Below are 27832 nucleotides of genomic sequence, written 5' to 3' on the forward strand. Positions count from 1 at the left end.
TATAGTTTGGAGATTGCCTTTCCCAGAGAACTATCATATGCTAATTTAACTATCTTAAAAATTTCTGACTCAACCATATTTGGGTTTGGGATATTGCAGTGTTTATTAAAGTAATCCTTCATTTGAAGAAACCTGAAGAAATCTACTTGTCTTAAGCCATTTCTTATTTGTAAAGACTGGAAACTCTGTAGTGTCCCTTTATGTGTGAAGGAATGGAATGTTGTTAGTCCACTCTCTATCCAGGACTGAAATCTATTATCACTTTCATTTGGTTTAAAATCTGTGTCATAAGCACACCATCTAAATACTTTTAGTATTCGTTCACTACCACATATTTTAGTCACTTTATTCCATATTTTTAAAGTGTGGCTAATCCATGGTCCTTTATCTTCTAAACGGTCTGCCAATTTTTTTTATCCGCAATTGAGGCTCGTAGTTGGAATTTAGGGGTTGTATTGAATTCTATGGATTTCCACTTAGCTTTCAAATTCGGGTTACACCATTGCAGCAGGGGGATGACCTGAGATGCATAATAGTAGTATTGTAAGCATGCGAGCGTTGCCCCCCCTTTTTGCCTTGCTTAACTGTAAAGATCTAAATTTAATTCTTGTTTTTTTCCCATGCCAAATAAAGCGCGAAATCCATTTGTCCCATTCCCCAAACTGTGTTTGACTTACTTCAACAGGCAAAGTTCTAAATAAATAGAGGAGTCTTGGGAGTACGTTCATTTTCACTGCTAATATCCTTGAATTTAAATTTAAGAAAGGCACCAGATTCCACCTATCTAAATCAAATTTTATGGGACCATACTTTACTTGTGATAGATTAGAAATATTCTTAGTTAGAATTATTCCCAAGTATTTAAGTGTTTCAGCTTCCCAATTTATATTATAATTATCTCGTAAAGTGTTAGATGCTGTATAGTTAAGTGTTCTTCAGACTATCTCAAACTGATTTCTTGAACAAGGCAGTGAGTTCACTAAACGCAAATGGGGGTTCCACAATCGCCAGACCTCAAACCATTAACACACTTTTGGGATGTGGGTGGAACAGCAGATTCCATCTTGGATGTGCAGGTGACAAATCTGCGGCAGCTGCACGGTGTCGGAGTATCTCGTGTGCCTAATTCAGCGGTTGGTGAGCGTGTGTATTTCCTGTAGGCGTGACTGAGCTGAGCAGTTTTTACTTCTCTATTTGGCCGCTCCACTAGTTAGACCAACACCGAACTAAGGTTAACTGAAATCTGCTGGAGAGATGAGTTCTTTCAGTGATGCATCTTTCGAGGACTTGAGTGACGAGTTAGCGAGTCTTGGGTAAGGCCAGGTTAGGAATTATAAACACCTTTCACCTGTTGGAAAACATTAAGCTGCTAAAAGCGATACTTTACGCGATTCTTCACCAGCGCGCACCAATTTGATGAGCAGGATAAAAAGCAAGACCATAGCTTTATACCACTGTTGTTACACGGTAAAGTCCTTTTACAAAGAGCTAACTCGTTTATCTTTAGACCATATATTGTGACATGTTTCATCGTCTCTGTCTTGTGCTGTGTATTTAGGAATGACAGGATGTGCTTCTTAAATCAGTGTTTTGTGAAACAGTGTGAAACTGAAATCTACAAACTTACTAACATAAATGATTATCATATAACGTTTTCTAAAAGCAAAAATTAAACAGCTGAGTTCCGTGTTAACAGGTTGTTACGTAAGTTATGTGTACACTTCTAATTTACTTTGCACGAGGGGAATATTGTCAGTTGTAACATGCCGAAAACAAGTTCCAGTACCGACTCACTGTGCAGCCTATTAACACTTCGCTCAGCTATAAATTCTCTCCGTGTAATGTTTTGTGGAGTTTTCTGTTGTGTTCTGGTCCCTCCTGCACATATCAGACCCACTCAGGACAATATTTGCAATTCCAAAAGAAGCGCCATGGCGCGTTTCAGAGATGTCGAGGACTGCCCGTTCCGCTCCTTAAAGCAGTTTGTTTGTTTGTTTGTTTGTTTGTTTGTTTGTTTGTTTGATTGTTTGATTTACGGAAGTCGGGTGCCGACAAAATCGCTTCGATTTAAAGCCGCACAGAACAAAACTGCGCCCGAGACTCAACTCCGAAAACACGCAGCTGGTATTTAACGGTTACGATCATACTGGCCTAATAACTTGTGACTCTATCATACCGATGGTATGTTCTAACGTTGTTGATACTTTGTTTTTTTTGAGGAAGGACAAATATAATGTTAAACCACAGGATGCTGCACACATGGTGACTGAACTTTTAGTGTGCTTATATATTTCACGAATTGTTAGAGAAGCTTTCTGTAAACGCAACAAATTCCAAATCCACAATCCTCAGGATGTATCCACAGACTGCTCTGACAAACGAGGTCTTACTATAAATGCACTGAATAAAGTCAGCATGGAGTTTCTGGAACAGTCGTATATGATACCTCAATAACGCTGCAAACATCCATCCATCCATTCTCTTCCACTTATCCTTGTCAGGGAGGCAGATGGCTACCATAGAGAAACAGACATTCACTTAAATGCCCTTTAACATTTAACCACACTATCACACATCTTTAGACTGTGGGAGGAAGCCAGAGTACCCAGAGAGAACATGCAAACTCCACACAGAAAGGCTCCGGCCAGATGGTGCATTTAAACTCAGGACTGCCACTCTGCAAACAAGAAATAGAAAAACTTAATGTTCAGTGTGGAATTTAAACGGATAATTCTGCAGCTGGTTTTAAAATATGATCAGAACCTTTTGAATCTAGCGGTTTTTCTTGAGCTGTTGCCTTCAGTGATATTTTTAAACAGTCCCAGCAACTTTTAATGCAAATTAAGAACTTTCACATCCTTTTACCAGTTCCCTTTATATTTCCATACAGTCTGAGGTTCACAGTACTGCAGAGATGACCTTGAATCATAACATAAGCCTGTTCTTTCACGTAATTTTGCACAACAGTGTAAAAAGCATACAGGTTCTGCATATGAGACAGAAGTCCCAGCAGTACACTTTCCTTATAAAAGTCAGCATTTTCATTCAGACCTGGTCTTCAGGAAAAACATTAGATGAAGCCCACGGCAGATTATTTAAATCTGCATTTTTTAGACCAGGATTAATTCCAGCTTCACTCTCTGTTAAAGTCGTTGTCCAAAATCGTCACATTTTAACACTCACCAATGTCGCTTATGGTTGTGAAATGGAGAAATAACATTGCTGTACAGTGTTGTATGTAAAAGTTTCAGCATGTAACACTGAGCAAGCAGCTTTAGGTGCCAAATAAGTTTTTCCAAGTCTTTGTAAATTGAGCACAAGCTCAGATGATTACTGTGATTTGTCCATGCTGTTGTATAAAGACTGCTGTTGTTTCTGTTGAAATATTAGAAATCAATTTGACACAGAATGAACTGTAGCTAAAAGATGGGCCGTGTGTCAAAATGTAGATAAAAATTAGACCTTTCATATCATTTATCTAACAATGGTTTTATTAGATTTTAAAAATAAAAAAAATCATATTACTATTGCCTTGAAGGTGGTACCACTATGACCTGTCTCGCCATGCTGCAGAGGCCCTTCTCTTGTCCAATGGGACGGATGGAAGTTACCTCCTGAGAAACAGTAATGAGGGATCAGACTGCTTCGCCCTGTCCGTTAGGTGAGTGAACGAGGGAAGTGCACCATGGGTTTGGAACCGTAACAGTGACAAAACAATGATGTCACAACAGATGCAGAGTTATCTTACCTGATTATAGCTTTATTTTTTACTTTTAGTTAAATTCGCCTTGCTCCCCATGTCTTGTCTTGCACAGTTTGGTTTCTCACTGGTGTGTTTAGTAATAACAGAGTCACCAGATCCCCTTAATGTCGAGGTTAAAGGTTTAAGTTTTTCATTGCAGTTTTCACCAAGTATTCTAGTATTAGTCACACAAAGCGTGTGTGTGGACGGGTATTAACATCTTCATGGGGACCAAAAATTGGTAGTTTACTGTACTTGTGGGGACAAACAGCCCCCATGGAGACCAAAATCCAGGTCACCACGAGTTTGAAGGCATTTCTGAGACTCAAAATGTGGTTTTAGTGTCAGGGTTACAATTAGGTTATGGTTAGATTTAGAGTAAGGGTCAGGGTTAGGCATTCATTTTTGATGGTTAGGGTTAGGGTAAGCGGCTAAGGAAAGCATTATGTCAATGAGATGTCCCCACAAGGATATAAATACACACACATGTGTGTGGGGAGAAAAACAGAGAGGTGATAGTGAACCACCTAGAAACACTTTGTTAAAAGCAAGTATGTGAATCTTAACAATGATGAAGAAAGGAAACACGTACTTGCTAAATTTTGAAGCTAAATATCTGCAGGTCTGTGGTTAGTGTACTTCTACTTGTGAATGACTTTTAAAGTGAAACATTTATGCTGTTTGTCATTTGACATAGGGCAAAGGATTCAGTGAAGCATTTTCAGGTGACACGAAATAGCAATGGCTATGTGTTTGGTTTTAATGAGTTTCCAACCCTTCAAGACTTTGTCAACCACTTTGCTAACCAACCTCTGCTGGGCAGCGACACAGGTATGCAGACCATGATCTTCATCAAAAAACGTAATGCTAGCTATGATGCACACATAAAGACTGCATTAAAACACACTCAAGAAGTATACTGACAAACAGGAATGTACGTCCATCTTTATTTCTTCCGTGTTTTAAAGTCGGCTTGCCGGGCATATAACCAACCTTTGTCTCTTAACCAGGAACCCTCATTGTTTTGAAGAGTCCGTATCCATGGCGTGTGGAGGAGCCATCTATTTATGAATCTGTGCGAGTTCACACTGCCATACAGACAGGACGCACAGAAAATGATCTGGTAGCAAATGCACCTTCGGTACGACAACCATTGCAAACACCCATGTAGTCTCATGTGAGCAACATCTGACGAATTTCGTGGGAAGGGCTCTTTTTCGTCATAAATACAAGCTCGCAGCTCTCACATGTTTAAATATTAAGTAGTGTGCTCTGATGATGCCTAAACAATTCGTAAAGTCTTTTTTTATTATGGAGACTTTTTTGTGCTCAAATGATCAGGCTTTGCAGTTGTGATAAGCACGTTTGGATTCAACTAGCAACAACTGCAATAAGTTCAGATTTCTCCCTCAGTCTTTATGTACGGACAATGATTATCTGACCACAGCAACTTTTGGTGTGATAAACCTTTTTTATTTTCTAGGTGACCTATTACTCTGTATTGTACGTCACATTACTCTAAATAAAATCTAAATATGTTGCATTATTCGTAATGGGTATTCACACAAGTTATTTTAACTTAAAGATTATATAGCCAAGACTTATTCACAGTATGCAGCTTAAACTGGAATAAACCACAGTTATTCTTGAAATGTTTACAATTTAAAATGTATTTTCTATTTTTTCAGCTGGGGACAAAGGAAGGCTTCCTGGTGAAGCAAGGGGCAATTGTGAAGGTAACAGCAGTTGACATGCAAGAACAGTTACTTAACTGATTCTCATCACAAAAACTTAGGAAATCTGTTTGTGTTTCGTTGCAGACAGAAATCTTATGTAACTGTGTGAAACAAGAATAATTCAGAAACATGGCTTCAGAGTTTGACATGAAGTAACATTGAAGTAATTGATTTGATTTTGATTTTATATATGCTGTCAATCTTTTCTGCAGAACTGGAAGCAAAGGTGGTTCACGCTCAACAGATATGAACTTAAATACTTCAAAGACAAAATGGTAAGTCTGCTCAGCTCAGTGGTGCAGTGGCTAGCACTGCCATCTTTCAGAAAGCTTATGTTTCCTCTCATAGTCCAAAGATGTACATCTTATTGGTGTATCTTCTCACTGATTCCAAACTGGTTCTGGTGTAAACTCAAAAGACACGACGTTGTAGCCTCAACACAAGCTTTTCATTTCCACACCACATTTTCCCGCACACGCACACAAACCACAATTCACCGCAGGCTACCGCACTCTCGCGATATAACAGAAAACAACAAGTTAACAATCTCTCTCTTTCTTGTAAAATAAAGATATAAACATACAGGTTTAAAACATATGTGTATCTGTCTATCTATCTATCTATCTATCTATCTATCTATCTATCTATCTATCTATCTATCTATCTATCTATCTATCTATCTATCTATCTATCTATCTATCTATCTATCTATCTATCTATCTATCTATCTATATATATATATACAAAAAACAACAACTTGTCAACATTGATGAACATTCAAGAAATTCAGATGTGCTTCACTTTAACTGAAGCATACTATAACTACACAAAATAAATAACAGTGCATTTTAATGCAAAAAAACAAAGGATCACAGTATCCAGAGTCTAGTGCTTGTAGAAGGATTAAAGGTGAAACTCCCTTTTTTGTCAGACAATCAGCAAGTTGAGATTTGGAATCTGACCAAACCAACAAATTCAGACGGGTTTGTCTGATTTCTAGCCCCAGTCTCTTCTCTGTAACCTGCTTAGTGGACTTGAGTGCATCAAACAAGGAATGATTGTCAGTCACACAGATCAACAGAACAGCATTCAGACCAGTGTTACCAGTTGTAAGCTCAGAAAAATGTGCTGCCAGGAAGACTGCACTGTCTATTCCATCTGACATGGCAAGAGTTTCTCCTGCCAGTGTACTTCTGACCACACACCTGATTTTCTTAGCCTGCCAAAAGAGAGGACAAAACTTTCCCCCTTTACCCATAAGGACAATTAATGCCCCTCCTTGAGTACAGCCATCAGGAAGGTTACCAAAAGAAGCATCACTGAAAACAACCAATGCCAAATCCTCACTGTTACCCAAGTGCTGAAACTTAAGAGTTACTTTCTCTGCCTTAGGTTTACAGAAACCTTTGTTCACTTGAATGGACTGCACAGTTACATCTTTAATATTAGATGCCAGGCTGCATGTGTCAAACATCACATCTGGCCTTGTTTGTTTGGTAACCCACAAAATCTGTCCTATTTTGACCTGAATTGCTCCCGTTCTGTTTCACTTAAAGAAGCCTCCCTCTCCCTCTTCTCGTTTGGCTCTCGGCGAAGGCGGTCACCCTTTTCTCCTCTCTTCTCCCTTATCTTCCCCGCTTAGCTTCTTATGTCCTTGTCTTGTCTCGTGTTTTTACTTTTCCCTGGAACAGTCTCTCACTGTCGTTCTTTAAAACCTAAAAGAGAATTATGGATTTGATTAACTGGTCTCTGAATGCTATTGACACCCTTTTCTCAACGAGAAGTCTGGGCTCGGGAGAGCCCGAGTGTCCTGGAGGGACTTTCCCTGCCGGATACACGATGGACGGGTGGCAGAAATGGAGGATCGTGTGCCTGGCGGGACTGTCGATCGAGGACGCTGAAGATATCGACCTATTCGAAACCCTGATAACAGGGTTCTTGCTGATCGGAGCTGGCTTGGCCCTGACTTATTGGAGAATTAAGAGAGCGGAACCAGCTGTTCAAACCCCCACAAGACTGTCCGCTGGGATTGAAACGATGGGACGAGGCGCGACTTCTCAGAATGGGCTCACTGAGTGCAGCATGGTTAAGAGCTTGGAGGCGCTAACGGCTGCTGTAAATACTCAGAATAACCTCTGAGCGAATGACAAGACCACGGAGCGCAAGTTTGATCACATCATGGAGAAGCTCGCGGCTCTCCAACGGGAGATTGAGAGACCAGTGTCGGACTGTTAAGAACAGCTCTGAAATTCCCATGAGTTGTTCGCACTAAAGAAAAACCACCATCATAATGTGCAGAGGAGTTTTTTTTGTATCCTGTTCTCATACTGTCCTCCCAGGAGCCCAGCATGAGTAGAGGTCTCTTTTTTTCCTCTTGTACTTTCCCATTGTAGTGTATATTTCAGTGTTTTTCTGTAACGCTACCGACCTTTATCCCCATGTGATGTCTGTGTTGTGTGTGTAAGGTCGGGGGGGGGGGGGGGGGGGGGGGTGTCCCATTTCACTGCAGGGCAACCTGCATGTGGCGAATAAAGCCTTGATTGATTGATTGATTGATTGATTTACAGCCTGTGCTGCTTGTAACTGAACCGGTTGTATGTTGTCAATGTAAAGTTGGTTACGTTACGTCATTAACTGTACAAATGTCCATACCAACATTAAAAAGAAGCTGTCATGTTCTTCACGCCCCAATAGGAAGGTAGATTTCAGTACAGGAATGACATGAGTTGCAGAGTGACTTGAACTAGCCCAAAGGAAATGATGAACATGACATGCAAGCACTCCTGTGATCTCAGATTGTTCCTTTTGCCAATAAAACACCTCGGGATCAACCTGTGATATTTTACCACCAGTGCTGAGCATAATGTCTTTGACCTTATTGTACCAATGAAGTGAAGCATCTGCAAGTCCATATACACACCTTTTAAATTTCCATAGAACATTGTCTTTGTCAGCCTTAGATGGGGGCAAAGATAAATGTCTCTTGACAGCTCCATTCCCTGCAAAAAGGCAGATTTAATGTCCATTGAATTCACTTTCCACTTGTTTTGACATATCACAGCTAGCACCAGTCTGAGGGACTCAGATGCACATGTTGGACAGTCTTTTTGTAGTTCCTGAGTATTAACTTCTTCAAACCCGCATGCCACAAGTCGGGCCTTTGGGACAACACCATTAGTAGTTTCTTTGAGTGTACAGACCCATCTAGTAGACACACATTTTTGATCCTGGTCTTTCACTTCATCAAATACACCATTACTTTGCCAGTTCTAAATCTCCTGTTTGGCAGCATCAAAGGAGATGTTTTTGTTATGAGTACATCTGCATCTCTGGTTTCAGGTTCAGTGCAAAGACCATCAACAAGTGACATGTCTACAGCTTTCTTTTCACCTTAACTACCATCAAGCTCAAGATATTGCACATTATACCCGTTTTTGTATTGCCCTTTGGCTTTCCCTGCTCTGCCTAATACTCTGGCTGTATGTTGAACGCTGTCGTCTGTGCTAGTAAGTGATCAAGTGACGTGATCAGCTGTCCTGCTCTTAACTTTACATCTGCAGAGGAGACAGGATCAGTGTATGTAGAAGGCTGTGTCACAGACATGTTACTGTAGTGTTAGTTTCTCTGTCACTAGTGATGTCTTCTTCCTTACTCTGTTCACCATCGGGTGCTTCTGTCTCATCATTTTCAACTGAGTCTTTGTTGTCAGTGTCAGCATCAGTAGTACTCTGCAGTATTTGTTTATCTCCACTCTCTGTATCCACTTTACCCAACCTTGACTGCTGTACTCTTACAAGAGTCCCACCATGTCTTACCAATACAACAGCTCCATCCTGCCCAATAATTACACCTGGACCCTTCCACTCTGTACAGTCGACTCATTTGTAGTATACTGTATCTCCTGCCTTATATTTGTCATCTGTTGGCCTAAGTTGCTTGGGTAGTGCCCCCCTGATCCTTTCTGAATACTCTGCCTCAGTAAATGCTTTCCTGGAAGCATGTAATGCTGATAAATGTTCAGCTACTCCTGCACTTACAGTTGTGCCCTCTAAGGCAGGTGGTTTTTCCATCAACACAGAAGGGAGGTTGGGGTTTTGGCCAAACACAAGTTGATGTGGACTATAACCATGTAGATTAAGCATACTGTTTTTAGCCATAAGTGCCCAGTCTAGCGCAGTGTGCCAGTCACATCTTCGTTCCTTTTTTATGTAGATCCATCGCTACTGTCTCATTATACTCAGAAGCCAAGGGCAGACCAACAGCAGACCTCGGCTTGGTTTTGCAGCCATACTGACTGCTCGACAATCTGGTCTCTCATTTCCATTTGTCAAAACTCTTCAGCTTCTTTCCGCTATACAGTGACTCTGTGAAATTACAACCTTTGAAGGTCCATTCAAGGAAGTTCACCCTCCAGCAAAAAATCCTGACATGAAAACATGTGTCCTCTTTCTAGTTTCACTCCTGCCTGCTCTGATATCAGCCCTCAGGCCAGGCAAGCCTCTTGACACTCGGGCACCTAAGAGTAGGCACAATCAGGAATCATTTTGAAGAACTTGAGTGTGAATGAGCAGGTTACTAACATAACCAATAATCACTACAATGTTAGACATTAGTCCTACATGACCTTCCTCCAAGTCTTTGACGATGCATGACTCTCATGTCATGACCCTACTCCCCACTCATCCTGTGCACCACCCTGATCTGTGGAGCTTGGGCCTTTTGGGCCTTAGTGGTGTGAAGAATGGGGCATGTGTGGCCCCACCACTGTGGGGCCCTCGTAGGGTAGCCTACAGTGTGTACATTGTCAGCCTGTCTCCATTTAATGTGGGCACACACACTATGGGCTAGTGTTGCAACAACTTACTGAGCATTTAAAATATTTGATTATGAAAGATTCTTGACACAAATTCTTTGCTTTGCTGCTTGGTTTAAGGCATGGCTCTATTCTTACCATGGAAACACGAGTGTTTCACCTACATTTGCCACAAAAACAAACCATTTATTATAAACGTATTTAGGAGCAGCCTGTGAATAACAAGCTTGACAACATTAAGCACACACAGCCTCCAGTTTAAAGGATGATAGAGTCTCCGGTGGCGTATCCTCAAGCACCTCACCCAATACCTCTAAGAAGGCCGGGTACTCACAGACGACAGTCACGACCCGTTCCCCAACCGAAACGCGCATGGAACAAACCCTCTTGTCGACCAGAAAAACTCCAATGTAAGGGCAGCAAGCCACAGGGGACGCCCAGATATCCACCCCAGCCCACTGCCTTACACCAAGGGCAACTCCAGAGTGGAACAGAGTCCAATCCCTCCCCAGAAGACTGGTTCCAGAGTCCAAGCTGTGCATTGAGTTGTGCATGACTATATCACCACCTCTCAACCTCACGCACTATCTCAGGCCACTTCTCTTAACTAAACGTCACCTCTTTCAGAGAAGTCATGTTTCATGTCCCAGTTCCCACCACCCACCACACATTGCACCCAACCCCTACGATGCCACCTGTGGGTGGTGGGCCTACAGGAGGACCCCATATCTCTGGGGAAAAAAAGTTAATTATTCAGAAGCATGGACCTATATATTGATAAGAAATACATTAAAATATGTTAATAACATAAAAATCATCTGGAAAAAAAGGCTTGAGCAGTTTCTTTCCGAGCTCCTCAGACTACAATGACCTGAGTGACTGAGAACTTTCACAGACGTATTCATAGGGGGAATTCAAAATATGAAGGTGGAGTGTTGGTAAAACGGCTGGTTATTGAGTCAACCAAGTGATTTCTCATAGATGTTTAACAGAAAGTGGTGTCTGAGCCTGCACCTGGTCAACTTGTCTGTTTTTTTAATGCTTTTTTTTGTTGACTGGTCAGAGTTGCCATCCTTATGAAATAAAGACAACAATTTTTCCACACTCCACCTTTTCTACATTACAAATGTTGGCCAAGATGGTTAGCAAGAGGAAATTTGTCTGTTAGAATGATAAATCACAGAAACTCTTTTACTTGCTAATGCCTGCTGTGTAGTGAAAGCAGCGCCAGCACCAACTTACTTCGCACACTGGTCTCCCTTCAGTTAATAGTGAAAGACCAGAGGTTTATCCACAATTTGTTTCTCACAAACCACCAGTGAAAAACTACTGGCCTCTCACTCATGCCCAGCTGAAGTCATTATCAGCGGGAGACAGAGACTACCATGAATTGGAATCAGAATCAGAATCAGAATACTTTATTAATCCCGAAGGAAATTAGGGAGACGGCTACATGCACAGTTTGTCACGATCTGCGATGGCAGACCGCGTGGAGTGGAGATCAGTGGACCCAATTGCAGACAAACGAAATATGGAAACGGAAATAGATTATAACAAGAAGTGTGGCCGAAAACTAAACTAGTCACAAAAACCTAAACTGGTAAAACTAAATACATGAAAACCAGGAACACTAGGAAATACATGAACACTTGAGATAAGGGAAGGTTAACAGATGATGACATGAACAGAAGGAGACTTACATACATATATGGGTAATGAAATAAGTAGAAACACACGGGGAACACAGCTGACACAAATGAACATGACGCCACACGGGAAGCAAAACTAAACACGCCGAACACGGAACATGGGTTTGACAAAATCCACTTTAAATGCTCTACTCTAGAACCTTACCTGGCTAAAATCTAAGACAACTGAATGGAAGTGAAGAACCTGTTCTCCTCTTCAGTTTGCCCTATCATAAACTCATCATATTCTGTGTTATGATTTATTTTTATTGTGTTTGACAAGGTTTGTGGCCTTGCTGCATGTGTCACAAAACGCATCTTCACTGTTTACATGACTCCGCTTACGATCAGCCAACATTGTCAACTGAATGAGCTGTGACACATTTCGTATATCCCTATGACAGGCGGAAGAAGAAGTAGTTCCTACAAATTGTTTATACTATTCCAAAAATATAGTTACTGTACTTTCTACCATGTTCCTGGTAATGATAAAGTCCAGTTTTCCCCAAGTAACTAAAATATTGATATTTTAATATGAGACTATTCTAGAACACAGATATCTTGTACTGGAGGAATTGATATTTCAGTACTGAGCTGCACACAACTAAAAAATATTAGTGATATAAAGAATACACAAGCTGCCCGACACCTAGCAATGCAGGCAGATGAGCGTATACACATCTTCTTTATTGAACTTACACATTAAAACATAAAAAGCAGTAACAAAATGTAAACAAACACAGTAACCTGTATTACTGATGTAATGTAACATAGAAAGCTGTTTCGATGTACAGAAAATCCGGAGCTGGAATGAGTGCCAGAGGACATAGCTAGACTTTTACTGGAAGAGCTAAAAATAAATAGCAGCTGCAGTTAAAAATTGTCCTACAAAAATAAGGCTTTGCTACATTTATGTCAGGGAAGGTGTTTTTTTTTTAATGTACCTGTTTATGTGCACAGTAAGTATGTAGAATCATTTTTCTGTTGCAGTGTGAGGAGCCCATTCGAACCTTAGATCTGAGGTCCTGCTCTGCAGTCCAGTTTGACTACTCTCAGGATAAAGTCAACTGTTTTTGGTAAGTGACCCAACAACAGATTTGAGGAACGTGCCTAACTAGAATAAAGAGAAAGTGATCATTTACTTTAAGGTGGATATTGGAAAGTTAACTGAAACACAACACAGCGTTTTGTAGATGTGGCCAACACATGAACTTTCACTGCCTTACCTCTCAGCCTGATTTGGTATAATTTTACCAAATTATTAACTTGAATTTTTGTCACAACCCACACTCATATTCAGATATTGTTATTAATAATCATAATTAATAATAATTTTGGAGGATTTACAAGCTTTGAACTTTGGTTAAAATCTGGAACCCAAAATAAAAATATAACATTAGGAAAATATGGAGAAATCTCTGTATGGAAGGTACAAGGCAAAGTAGAAATTGCTGGCTAGGCTCAGTAACACTCGGAGCCACCACAAGTTAAAAAGTTGATTTAAGAGATACTGAGCCAAAATGGAAAGCACAAATTGTACCTGTGACAGTGAAAACTATTGCATGGTTATTTAAAAAAAAAAAAGGGGGGGGGGGGGTCTAATGTGTTTTAGCAAAATGTCAAAATAACTTCTAAAGAATATTTAGCAGGCAAGAGTCCTAAATCTGTCCATCTACAGTTGAGAACACTCAGTTTATAAATAGGTATTATAAGGTTATAAAGAGGATCCTAGTTAAAAATGACTTCTCACAGAAGTATACGACGCCAAAGTTTTGAAATCCATGTTTGGATGCAGAGTGTGTTTCTGAGATGTTTGGGGCCAAATATTATAGCTTCAGTTTTCCATGATTTTCTTCATATTTTATTACCAAGCAGTCAGATTTGCTCGTAATTTCTGTGAATGGTTTTGAGGAGTAGTTCTCCAGGCTTTCTGGAGGTCTTTCAATGTTTTTGTTTGTCATTGGCTGCCATTTCAGTCATTTTCAGTCAGATCATTCTCAGGTGAATGTGTTTTTCTTCTTTTGTTTAACCACTTATCATGGACCTATCAATCACTCAAGCAAAAGGCAACTAATTCAACTAAGTCAATGGGTGAACCAGTGTCCATAAAAGACAACAAAGAACCAGTTTTAAATCTCAAAGACCTTCAAGGAATTTGAAGCTTGTCACAGCAACACCTCATGTGTTTCTGTTTTTTTCAGTTGAATCTGTGAAAAATGCCAAATACAACATAGTTTGACAGTATCAAATAATATTTTTGCATAAACAATATCCAAAGACTCTATTGGCCTACATTTTAACATATGTTGGCATGGTGTGCAATAAAACAAGAAACTGGACAAGTGGGAGACAGTAGATCTAAAAACAACAAAAAACCCTGCAGCGGATGGTGTCATAGTCCTGGGTTTGATTAAAATCATTAAGATAGGTTGACTTGTGTTCTTGTGCTGTATTAGTTTTCTGTATTAGTTCATCTGGAGCTCTGTTTTCCTAGTGCCTCTGATTTTTCATTATTTATATTCCTAGCTTTTGATTTCTTGTATTTATTATGTGTGTCTACCCTTTTGTGTCAAGTCTGTCCAGGGGCCTGTGCTTCGTACCGCGCTAAGTAAGTTAGCTGGATTAGATTGTTGACGATTTCGCGTGATCCTGGATCGTTCGGTTCCCCGAAGCCCATCCGGGACTTGCTGTCATAGCAACAGAGCCGTAAGCGTAAACCTGCTGGGGAGCAGGTTTACTTTATGTAAACAGGATTAGATCGTGGCCACGCAGGTATGTCCGCGTCATTCATACGAAAGCAACAGCGATATTCCACCACTGTTTCACCATAAATAAATAACATCAATGTAACTAAAGATAATGCAGCACTTGATCCTTTTATTGATTTCACACAGATACATACAGGTCATTCCCTAAAAAAGGGAAATGTACTATTAACATTCTATTACATGTATGTGATTATTACAGATGTAATTCATATTTCAGAGTAGTAATTGTAAATTACTTCGTGTAATCAAGATGAGAGACCACGGCTATAAAAGCGAAGGTGGATTTGGGAAGTCTGTCGCAGTCATATCCTGTCCGTATACGCGAGCAGCCCATTGCGGAAGGTGCAAGATTGATAAGGAGAGTCCTCAGAATCCAGCGTATATTGCGGGACAGACAGGATCCTTTAGCTCAGCGCGACAGTGTGCTCATAGAGAGATATCGATTTTCCCGTGAGGGTATTATTTACTTAACCAACTTGTTGACGAGGGGGTGCAGGACCACCACCTGTCTTTTTTTTTGCTCTGCCCTTTTCTTGGTTGCTGTTATAAACAAACAGAGTATTCCAGGGTCTCTTTCCAAGAGACGACAAGCAATATAAGTGATAAATATTACCATTCTGTAGAATATTCTTATATTTCACTTTTACTTGTTCCCATGTTCTAGTGGGTCCTGTTGTGGCTCTAATGTGAAAGAGGATAAAATATAACATATTATAATATAATATAATGTAATATAATATTGGATAATATGGTGTGATATGATAAATCTACCCTACCGCCTACTGGTGTTGGCCAGAGGGGCCGATGGCGCAATATGGCAGCCTCGCTTCTGTCAGTCTGCCCCAGGGCAGCTGTGGCTACAACCGTAGCTGCCTCCACCAGTGTGTGAATGTGAGAGTGAATGAATAGTGGCATTGTAAAGCGCTTTGGGTGCCTTGAAAAGCGCTATATAAATCCACTCCATTATTATTGTTATTATTGGATTACTTACGAGTTTGATTTGTCAGCAACTTTCTGCCAGCCCTCTCTCCTTGCTTTTGCAGCCTTTGCAGTGTTCCCTTGCGTTCTGATTAAACTCTGAAACTCCTGAAATCCCTCACTCAAGAGTTCTTGCTCTGCTGCCGAAAAATACCGAGCGCGCTCCTTCGCCATTTTCGCCGACCAATCAGCGGGTTGCCGATCACTGTTTCTGCTATCGATGCGTAGCCCCTTTTACGGCACCCAGTGATCGCACATTACTTCATCCAGCTGTACTAATCGTCAACAGCAGGTGTGTTCGGGGAACCGGATTAGCGAGCTCACGGTTAGCGCGATGATTTGATCTTGGATGTTTCATTTGATCTTGGATGTAGTAAGCGACGTACGAAGCACAGGGCCCTGGTCTCTTCTCAGTGTTTTGTTATCTTTTTATGTCTGCATAGCTGTCTACGTGCAAACTAATACATTTGAGTCAACATCCATCTTCAGCCCTCCCTTGCACAGTTTCTCCACATAATGAGCAATATGCATGTCATGACCGTGTGAATGGAGTTGTTTACTCTGACCCTGAATCCTCCCTTTTTTATGCTGAAATCCAGTCTTTAACCTCCTAAGACCAGAACTCTTTCATGGCATGCATTTTTAATTTCTCTTTGCCATTTGGGCTGATTGGGACCAGATGAATGTAAAATTGTTTTTTTTACCTGATTTTTGTTTCTGAGAAAAATTTGATCCGCATATGATGACATTTGCTTTAAATTTTGATAGAAGAGAGGCAGTACAATGTCCTCATAAATGGATATCAGGCCCTTGTAGAGCAAAATTTTGTATTTTGGTCTAGACAACCCGAAATGTGATGTCCACATATGTGGACGCCAGGTCCTAGGAGGTTAAGTGATGACGTGGTGAACCCTGCTTCGGGGTCCAAACTACTCTGCGTTTAATAAGGCTGTTGGATTTTGTTTTTTTTTTACATGTTTTAATGCTTTGTATCTTGTTCTAATTAATGCGAACAAGCCCCTAAAAACAGCCAGTGATCACTGTCGGCTTCTCTCAGTTTTTATTACTGCTATTGATTTTAAAGCTCAGTTTTTAAAACAATACGATGTAACTACAGCCCAGCCCATGCACCTATGTATTAATGACTAACCTTCAGAGATGGGCAGTAACGCATTACTTGTAACGCGTTACTGTAATCTGATTACTTTTTCAAGTAACGAGTAAAGTAAGGGATTACTATTGCAAAATCGGTAATTAGATTACCGTTACTTTCCCGTAAAACCGTGATTTTTTTGCGAGAATGTCTCATGACAGTGACGTAAGCGAGTGCGCCGTTAGTGACAACAGCTGTGTGCAGATCAACAGTGGATCACATATCGATTGTGGGAGAGAGTATGAGCGTGCAGCGTTTAAAGCGTGGAAGTACTGACCTTACTTTGAGTTTGATTCCATAAAAAGTGACAAAAACATTAGTGTCCGCTGTGCGTGGGAAGAAAACTTCTTTTTACAGCAAAAAACCCCTAAACTTCCAAGCAAGCACCGAGTAGCTACGACGTAATGGGAAACTCACAGAGAAACTCGCGGATTCTTCCACTGACCGCGGCACACCTGCACCAGGGTAAACCTCCGCCTACCTCAGTCCTGCTTTACAGGTGAAAATAGAGCAACAGGAGCGCTGAGTCTTTGACTTTATTTATTTTCTGCTGTGTTTTACTTGCATCTATTTGAAAGACTGAGTGTAAACACACAAAATATTTTATTTTATGAGCTGGAATGTGCAGAAAATAGGTTTAAATGTTAAACTAATTTCTTCCAGTCAGAGAATGTTGCAGATAATTACATTTTTGTTTGATGCATAAAGTTAAAAGATTAAAACTAATAAAACAAGTTTTAAAAAGAGACTTTTCCCTTTGATTATATTTTGTATGATGGATTATGCAGAAAAAGTAGAATTGGGCTGAAAGATCTATCGCTTTATCACCTGTTCAGGTTGTAAATCGTGTTTTTAAAAAGTAACTAAGTAACTAAGTAATTAATTACTTTTGAAAATAAGTAATCAGTAAAGTAACGGGATTACTTTTTTGGGGAAGTAATCAGTAATTAGTTACTGATTACTTTCCTCAAGTAACTTGACCAACACTGCTAACCTTGTGTTGTGGATGGATTATCTCAGAATCAGAATCAGAAAGACTTTATTTATCCCCAAGGGGCAATTAACATACAACAGAGCAGCATGGTTTTAAAGATAAGGACAGGGCATAAACAGGCAGTAAGAGTGAGATAATAAACACACAGAATATACATTATATACACAGTTTCAAAACTGCACAGTTTTAAAATTAAAGTGACTGAAAGATGAATAAATAACTGTAAGTGAGTAAAAGTGAGTAAAGTGTCGGCAGTATAAAAAGAGTGTAGTTTATGTTTCTGGTGTGGGAAATGGTCTTATCGGCTGGAGTTAAAAAGCAGAGTGGGGAGAAGGTCATGAGGCTTCCCAGGAAGGGATAGTAAAAAGTCATCATGATGGCTGTGCTGACTCCAAAGGAGTTGAGTTTCGTAAGGAGGTATAGCCGTTGGTGGCACCTCCTGAGAATCTCCTCTGTGTTGGCAGAGAATTTCAGGAGGTTGTCAAAGATGGTTCCCAGGTATTTGTACTCCTCAACTCCCTCCACTGGCTTCCCGTGGATGATGGTGGTAACTGAAGCAGCCAGATCCCTCTGCTTACTGGAGAAGGTCACCACCATCTCTTTGGTTTTGCTCACGTTCAGTTCAAGTTTGGAGCTGTCACACCACTCTACAAACTCCTGCAGAGTGGGCCTGCTGGTGTTGGCCAGTAGGGTAAAGTGTCTTGTGTCTTGCCCAACGACCAGGACAGAGAGAGCAGGGGGATTGAATCGGCAACCTTCCGGTTACAGATGAGCTTCCCAATCCCCTGAGCCACAGTCGCCCCCCACTTCATTTATGTTGGAAGTGATAGCAGAGCTGTACGTTTTAATTTTTCAGAAATCTCTCAGTCAGAACATGCTATATCATGCTTAGGTGGAAACTAGCGAGCTAACTTCTAACTCTGTTAAATGTAATAAATCCTGTTTTCATGGATGCCTGGATGTTAAACTTACTTGTTACACCTGGTAAAGCAGCAACGCTGATCATTTTATTACAGATGAAAGAATTTATACAGTTTTTAACTCTCAGTGATGCCGCAGTGTTCGTTTGACTTTGGGACCTGAAGCGGTGTTTGGACCTAGACATGGCTAATAACGTCAGACTTAAAGACCGGCCAGGTCTAGGCTGCTGGGGGATTCCCATGATGCACTGAGTGTTTCTTCTTCACTCACCTTTCTTACTCACTATGTGTTTGTACACCACTCTGCATTTAATCATTAGTTATTATTTATCTCTGGCTCTCTTCCACTGCATGTCTTATTTCTGTCTTTGGCCCCTCAACCCCAAACCAGTTACAGCAGATGGCCCCGCCCCTCCCTGAGCCTGGTTCTGCCACCTGTTTCCACTTGTTAAAAGGGAGTTTTTTTTAAAAGGAAGAATGTCTTAATACATTAACAAAAGCAAGGTTGCAGTATGATAAATTATGCACCAACAGAGCAGAAGCAGCTATGGCCAGAACTAGATATCACTACTATGAATTTGGAAACAAAACAAGTAAATTACTGGCCTGGCAAATTAAGAAAGAAACATCGGAGAAATTTATACGGACAATTCTAACGGAAGATGATAAACTTTTTGATGAATCAGTACTCATAAATGCAGAGTTTAAACGGTTTTATGAAGATCTGTATAAATCTGAGCAAGGGGTCGATGGTACTGCTGCAAAAAGATTCATAGATGGAATAACCCTTCCTAAATTACATAATGAGGACAAAGAACTGCTTGATGTAGATATAACGGAGATGGAGGTTCTTCGAGCCCTCAAGTGTTTACAAAATAATAAGACCCCTGGACCAGATGGATTCTCAGCTGATTACTATAAGGCCTTTTCTAATAAATTATTGACACCACTTACAAATATGATTAAAGAAGCCTTAGAAAATAACAAATTACCGGAATCACTGGAAAATGCAACAATTACATTATTGCCAAAGCCGGGCAAGGACAAACAGAGATGTGACTCTTATAGACCACTTAGCCTTTTAAACGCAGATTATAAAATATTATCTAAAATAATTGCACATAGATTGGAGGACATTATGCCTAAGATAATAAATGCCGATCAAACAGGCTTCATTAAAAACAGACAGGGAGCAGATAATGTGCGGCGCCTGCTCCACATATTGAATGCCGCTCAAAAAAATCAAGAACCATTGCTAATAATTTCCATGGACGCTAATAAAGCATTTGACAGGATTGAACCAAACTTTCTATTTCAGACAATGGAAGCCATGGGCTTCGGAGAAAAGATCACCCGCTATGTTAGGATACTATTTAACGCCCCCAAAGCCAATATTATAACAAATAATGTGCTTTCTGACACTTTCTCCCTAACCAGAGGCTGTAGACAAGGCTGTCCAAGTTCTCCCTTGCTCTTTGCGATTGCGATCGAGCCACTAGCAGTGGCCATTCGTACTAATGTTGCTATATCTGGAATCAAATTCGGTACAAGTGAACATAAACTTTCCCTATATGCAGATGACCTCCTACTATATATAACGGACCCTCTCAAGTCAATTCCCTCATTAATGAATTGTCTTAAAGAATATAGTGCGGCTTCAGGATATAAGTTAAATTATACCAAAAGTGAGATTATGTCATTAAATATACAAGATAATCGTGTTAGAGCTCTTACAGATCCACTACAGTGGTGTAATAATGGATTTACATATTTGGGCATACAAATTGGTAAATCTGAGGATAAAATATTCAAACTAAATTATATTAAACTGTTGGAGCAAACTAAACTTAATACACAGAGATGGATGGATTTTCCATTATCCCTCATAGGGAGAATTAATGTTGTTAAAATGAACATTTTGCCTAAGTTTACCTATTTATTTCAGTGTCTCCCTATAAATGTTCCTAAAAGTTTCTTCAAAGAATTAAATAAACTTATAACCTCCTTCATATGGCAAAAGAAAAACCCAAGAGTTAAACTCTCCTCATTACAGGCCCCTTATTCAAGGGGAGGACTCAACCTACCAAACTTTAGGAATTATTATCTGGCCTCCCAATACCGATCAATTTTGATCTGGTTACATGCAGAGAGGAGTGAGGTTCGATGGGTTCCAATAGAACAATATGAGGTGAATCCCATATCATTAAAAGACGTCCCATTTCTAGGTACGAAAAAATGTTTATCTAAGCTCACAAATAACTCGATAATATTAAACACCTTCCGTGCCTGGCAGGAATCCCACTCACTTCTAAAAATAAATATTTCTTTTCTTAGAAGGACACCCCTATGGGGCAATCCTGATCTCTCACATCATATTTCTGACTCCATATTGCGGGGATGGAAGGATAGAAATATTCGAACTGTTGCCGATCTATACAATAATGATACATTTATTGACTTCCAACAACTAAAGGAAAAATTTAAACTTCCAGACCAAATTTTTTTTAAATTTCTACAAATAAGAGACTGGATCAAAGAAAAAACCAAAGGAACATTCCCTGAGATTCCTAAAGAAAGTCCTTTTGAAACGCATCTTTGCACCAAACCATGGAAGTCAATGAAAGGAATAGTATCTTCAATATACACTATTATTAATGAAAAATTACCTGACTGCAACAAAACGTCTCTGAAAAGAAAATGGGAGGCAGATCTGGGCTATGTTTATGAAGAGGTAGAATGGTACCATCTAATGGAACAGGCACAGACCATGTTAATTTCTACAAATCATAGACAAATGCAATTTAATATATTCCACAGGACATATTATACACCTTACAGATTACATAAAATTGATATTAATTACTCTCCCAAATGTTTGAGATGTAAGGTGATAGATGGTGATCTCCTTCATATGCTGTGGAATTGCCCAGTTCTGGAGACGGACTACTGAAATAATTTCAAGGGTAATTGGGATCCAAGTCGAAATGGACCCAAAACTATGGATTTTAGGTGACATAGATTCTATAAATGTGGATTACCACAAGAAATATTTTATTTTACTTGCGAGTACTGCAGTTAAAAAATGTATTCTGACACATTGGAAATCTGAAAATTCTCCAACACTGAGATATTGGATTAATGAGTTAGCATCCTACTGTACACCTGAGAAGATTTCGCATAGTATAAAAGGGAAATACCGAACCTTTAAAAAAATTTGGGGACCATTTCTTTCAGTATTACCGTCTTTGGACTTGACAGAATATAGAGATGACGTAAATTCCTCTGGGTTTACCCTGAATTGATCCTTGGTTAGGCCCTTCTGATCAGAATTCTTGAATGTTGTGCTGATTCTTGTGTATAGACGGGTGTAAATATGGGCTGTTTGGATACACGAATGTGATGAAGTTGAGAGCCATACAGGGGTAAAGGGGTGGGGGGATGGTGGGAGGGGTTCACACGATATGTTTTTCTTTTTTTCTTTTTTTTTTTCTTCCTTTTTTAAAAATTATTATTATATTTATTTATTTATTTATTTATTTATTTTGTTTTGTTTTGTTTTAAATTTCTGTAATTATCAATACTGTTACTATTATAATTATTATTTTTATTATTATTATTAATACGCCCGTATTTTCTGTGCTCGGTCCTCAGATGGTTGAGGCTATGTTTGAAAGATAAAGATACTAGAGTGTGTTCCTGAGAATTTTTTATTTTTTTTTGGTCATAATGGCCAGTCAAGCTTTGGCTAGTTGATGATACCTACTCTGTCCCATAACTGTGAATGTCTTTTATTGTTTGTTTCTGTTTGTTTGTTGTTTGTTTTCAATTTAAAAAATGAAAATAAAAACTTAAAAAAAAAAAAGAAAAGAAAAAAAAGGGAGTTTTTCTTCCCACTATTGCCAAATCGCTTAGAATGTAAAGTTCCTTGAAGCAGCTGTTGTTGTGATTTGGCACTACACAAATAAAACTGAATTGAACTGAATTGTAGTTTCTGTTAATCCTTCACTCCTTTTATTGGTTCCTTATTGTTTTGTTCTTTATCCCCTCAGCTCTTTTTTTTTTAGTTACAGATAACCTTAGTTCCCTTTTCTGTCCCCATTCTTTATTAGGTTCCCATCTCTGGGTCAGATATTTTCATGTTTATGTTACTTCCCATGTTTTTTGGCAGCGCTCCCAAGGTGGTATATATAATGAGAACTTCCAGACAGGTTTTTAACAACTCTTAAGATTGCACAGCACTGAAGCTGAATGCTGGCAACAAGAATTGCTGAGAGGAGAATAGACTGCAGGCCTCACAGAATGCAATGCAGGAACTTTTACTCCAGCTATTACACAGGAGAGCTTCACGGTTTGGGATTGTGATGGGGTCGAAAGATAATGCTTCCTGAAATCAAAATGATTGAAGTTATGCATAAGCTTCATTTGTTGTCTGTTATGGTCGTACTGACAGTGTGCATGTGAGAATGGATGACTCATGACTGCAGAACAAATCAGCCTATCGGGACAAATAAAGTAACCTGAACATTACAAGCCAAATTTTATGATGGATATGAAAAAAATTACAAATTTGTTGCAAAGTGCTCAGCAGCTGTGAGACCTCTCTGTTTTCCCCCTGCAAAACTTTGTTTGCCACAAAGGCCATTGTGGAAAAATAATTGGGCAAGCCAACAGCACATCTTTGGTCCATTAATTTGACCATTTTCCTGAAACATTTGTTGCATTAATTTGTTTAGTAGACACACTTCTTTGGCTGAATGGAATGCGATCATTTCAGTGTACCTTTTGAAGCTGGATAGTTACACAGGTTGCAATAATGATGCACTGTAACTTTAAAAATCCAGATCCAAATATGTGGCTTGTGCTGCTCCAGCTCTAGCAAAAAATAAACAAACAACAACAAAAAAAAACTACAAGACTCATAGAGCACAACCCTGAACCTTAACTTTTACTTGACTTTACTTTTACTTTTCACCAAAATTAAATCAGCTCGAACTGTTATTCGTATCGACCACCACACAAAATTGAACATATCTTGAAAACTGTGGATGCTAGTCCTGCAAACAGACACAGCTGAGTACATACTCCCTTCAGGGGGAGAATAGCAGCACCAATCACACTTAAAATAAGCACGTTACAAGTTTTAAGCTGCAACTGTATCGCTACACATTTTTATACCTTCAGCAGGCCTGCTTGTTTGTAACGTTACACTGACTTGCACTGCTGTTGTTGGGTTGCATTGTGAATGAATGTATTTACATTTGGTGTGGCTGTAGCTCAGGTGGGGGAGCAGGTCAGCTACCAACTGGAAGGTTGGTGGTTCAATCCTCTTCCAGTTTGGTGTATGAATGCTAGATAGTAAGCGCTTAACAGCTTAGAAAAAGTGCATGTGTGAATGAATTAGTTATATAAAGTGCCTGGTCTTTTACTTCATCCTAGTTCATCCATTGTAGTAAATCTGGCCCTACAGGTCTTTTTTACTGTAAGATAGTGAGTCAGTCAGTTGAATGGGACCCCTCAACAGACAGAAGAAGATGGATGGATGTTTTTTCTTACATGTACATGCACAAACACACACACACACACACACGTACACAGTCACAAACGTCAGAATACAGGATGTTGTAAAACTCATCCTTCTGCTCTCTGTGTCCACAGTCTCGTGTTTCCAGATCGAACATTTTACCTTTGCGCTAAGACGGGTGTGGAGGCAGATGAGTGGATCAAGATGTTGAGGTGGAAACTGGTGAGTTTGTCCAAACTGGATGTTTTACATGAAGGAATGTTTTTGTCATCAACTAAAATAATTAAAATCAAACATTTTCTGAAAATGGGATATTGCAGTAGAAGGTTCAACATGTTGAGGGAACATTAATATTTATAAGGCTTAGGTCACGGCTCAGTGGAATTGGCTCTGAAGGAGGATTTGTACTTTAAGCGGTACCAGCATTGTGTGAAGTGTTGTAATAGCTTGTGTAACATTAGGCCACTTCCTTATTACTGACAAACTCAACATTTCTTCAACTCCAAGTTATTTAAATAGCCTTGAGACGATTGCACAGTGATCTGTTAAATGCAAGAAAGGGTTTTTATACCAGACAAAAAATAAGGAACAATCCTGGTACTACTAGTATTACTAGAAAATACCTTAACTATATCTCTCTCATCATAAAGAAGAGCATTACAGCCAGTTACCAGTGAATGTTTTTCAAACGGTTCAAGCACTGTGGTTGCAAAATTCCCCTGAAGCAGTGTACCAGTGACAGACTAATCTGTCTTAGTTGCACAACCCAGGCTTCAAAACCTGGTGAAAAGCCGTTGTTTCCTTTTCTATTTTTCATATTGGTCCATTTAACAGAGCCAACAAACACTGATAATTACTGTTATATTGCTGTTGTTGCCTCACTGTTTGGGAGAATTTACTGCTACTGCTGTTTTGTTCATAATGTATTCACTATTTGTGGACATTTGTGTGTAGTGTCAGTGTTGGTAAGTTGATTATCCCCTTTTGTCATGGTTGTTTTAATTATGACAAAATATATTAAACCACACTTTGAATATATACTCTTAACTGACTATTTATAAAATACTATGAAAGTTCCATACATGTAGAGATGCAGGGTGTATCTGCATATATATTAAAAAGGAGACAACTATTCATAACGTAACATGAGTTCAGAGGGGGAAAGTATTTCTGGAGTGTTTGCCGGAGCCTACAGTCATATGAAAAGAAAGTTATGTAAGACGCTATGTGGTCCTTTGAAAAATGAAGAATACTCTTATTATTTCAGAGTATTGCTGCTAACGGTGGTTCAATAAGCTACTGAATCACATGGTCTTTTACACAGGACTCTACACAATCCTGTGAAAACGTTTTTCACAACATACTGGAAAGTTTAAACAAGTGGTAAGATTTTATAATATTGACACGCTGTTAAGCATAAGTAAGAGATTATTAAGTACTAAGTCTATCCTTTGAAAAGCTCCTTGGTACGTAATTTATAAATACAGATATAAAAGTTGATTCTTGATTAGAATCGTTTATAACTTGTTCATGGTATTGTTTAGAAGTAATTAACAAACAATTTAGATGTACATTGATACAGTGGGTTAAATAAGCACGTCACCAACTTTCAAAATAAACATATTTCTAAAGGTGCTTTTGACATGACATTCTCACCAGATGTCAGTAATAACCAATCCATTCCACACATGCAAAAAAATCAACCATAGATATCCACAAATCAAATTATGTGTAATATTTAGAAAACATCACAGGGAAACATTGAGCACATTTACTGAAATATATTTAATACTTTGGACAAAAGCCTTTGTGAGTGATGAAAGCTTCAACATGTCTTCAGTATGGAGTCATATGCATTGAGTGCATTGCTTATTGTTTTCTTTGATTCCAATTCTTTCTGTAGCTCTCCTTGTTCTTGGACAACTTTTCTGATCATTCTTTTCACTTCTCTGACTGAAATCTTGTGGGAGCCCCTGGTCATGGTCAGTTTATGGTGAAATTCTATCTATCTATCTATCTATCTATCTATCTATCTATCTATCTATCTATCTATCTATCTATCTATCTATCTATCTATCTATCTATCTATCTGTCTGTCTGTCTGTCTGTCTGTCTGTCTGTCTGTCTGTCTGTCTGTCTGTCTGTCTGTCCCACAGGATATTAGCTCGGTCATTTTAAACCACTCTAGGGGGCGTGTCTCATTTTGACCTTGGTACTTGCAAACCGTACTCAGCACAGATGTCCCTGTACACTATGCTGGCTGCTTGGTTATGGCATTCGATTTATGCCGTGCCTGCTAGCACCTTGCACCCTGCTGTTATGTGCAGAATTGTCTCCTGAGCATTTTACACAGCCTAAACATAAACATTTATAAATTACATACTGAGGAGTAATGTTTTTTAAACAATGAATTAAGCACTTACTGATACTGTACTAATGCTTAATCCCTTAATAGTTTGTCATTATTATACAGTGTTGGGTATAAAGTGTTAGCCAACAAGCTAAATTTGTAGGTAATCTTAAAATGAATAAACTTATCATTTAATGTTTCAAATTTTTGTGTCTTTTTAGTTTCATTTTGATTTTTTTTTCAGTCCCAGATAAGAAAAGGCAGATGATGGCTGTCACTGGAGAAACAAGATGGAAGGAAGACCAACCTGCACTGAAGGACTGAGATCAACAGGATGCACAATAATGAACAACAGGACAAAGAGAAGGAAAACAATCACTGAGCTAATTTAAATTACAATTTGAATTGAATTAGCTAACCTGGATAGCAAGGTGTATCTATAGATTGTATGGGTTAATCACATACAGACCAATACCTGCTGATGGGTAACGCTAAAGAAAATAATAGAATTTCACTCAGATAACTGAATCTTGGAAGCTGTGTTTTCCATATCAGCAGTGTGGCTGTTCTCCACTGACATCTACCATCAACAAGTCATTTTCACCCACAGGACTGCCACTCAGAATATGTTCTCTTTTTATGATCATTATCTGTAATTCGTACAGACAGATGTGAGAAAAACTCCCAGTAGATCAGTAGTTTCTGAAATACTTTGACCAGTCTGTGTGGCACCATCATCCATACCACTTTCAGAGACACTTTAACCATTTTATTCCTTATTCTGATTGAACTCAGCTTGAACGTCAGCAGGTTGCTTTGATCGTGTCTGCATGTCTGAATGCATTGAGTTGCTGTCATGTGATTGACATTTGTGTTAACAAGCAATTTAACTGGTGTACCTAATTTGTTTAGTACAATAATTTAATACGATATATTAAAACCACTTGAAAAGCCACAGTCTGTTCATTTAGTGTAAATTTCTTCTTAAATTAGATCAGTAAAAAGTCTGGAGTTCATTCTAAAGTTCATTCTGCATCTGTGAGTCTGCTTGGGACCTGGTAATGTAAATTTTGCTATCAGGCAGTGATTCCTCCTCAGAGAATTTACATTACAATGCTCCAACGATGCATGTTCCCCAAGTTGAGAATATCAAAGGAGTATAACAGGAA

The 27832-nt window shown here is 39.2% G+C and overlaps 1 protein-coding gene across 2 annotated transcripts; it reads left to right on the top strand.

The window, feature by feature from the left end:
- The first annotated feature begins 1097 nt into the window (after positions 1-1097).
- Positions 1098-27613, top strand: dapp1 (dual adaptor of phosphotyrosine and 3-phosphoinositides). Of its 2 annotated transcripts, XM_080871526.1 has the most exons (10): positions 1098-1313; positions 3539-3661; positions 4440-4573; positions 4753-4883; positions 5431-5478; positions 5691-5753; positions 12970-13055; positions 24448-24535; positions 26217-26295; positions 26908-27613. In XM_080871526.1, exons 1-9 carry the CDS (start codon positions 1255-1257, stop codon positions 26268-26270), a joined length of 786 nt encoding a protein of 261 aa, XP_080727652.1. In that variant the 5' UTR covers positions 1098-1254; the 3' UTR covers positions 26271-26295; positions 26908-27613. The 2 variants fall into 2 exon arrangements, with proteins under 2 accessions (XP_080727652.1, XP_080727653.1); XM_080871527.1 differs by lacking the exon at positions 26217-26295 and having other exon boundaries at positions 1103-1313.
- The last annotated feature ends 219 nt before the right edge of the window (positions 27614-27832 follow it).

This window comes from Rhamphochromis sp. 'chilingali' (assembly GCF_963969265.1).
Source record: "Rhamphochromis sp. 'chilingali' genome assembly, chromosome: 21".
NCBI classification, from domain to species: Eukaryota; Metazoa; Chordata; class Actinopteri; order Cichliformes; family Cichlidae; genus Rhamphochromis; species Rhamphochromis sp. 'chilingali'.

Coding starts and splice junctions, on each gene's coding strand:
- dapp1 (XM_080871526.1), top strand. CDS start 1,255: ATGAGTTCTTTCAGTGATGCATCTTTCGAGGACTTGAGTGACGAGTTA. Junction 4,574..4,752: donor TCTGCTGGGCAGCGACACAG/GTATGCAGACCA, acceptor TCTCTTAACCAG/GAACCCTCATTGTTTTGAAG. Junction 13,056..24,447: donor GATAAAGTCAACTGTTTTTG/GTAAGTGACCCA, acceptor CTGTGTCCACAG/TCTCGTGTTTCCAGATCGAA.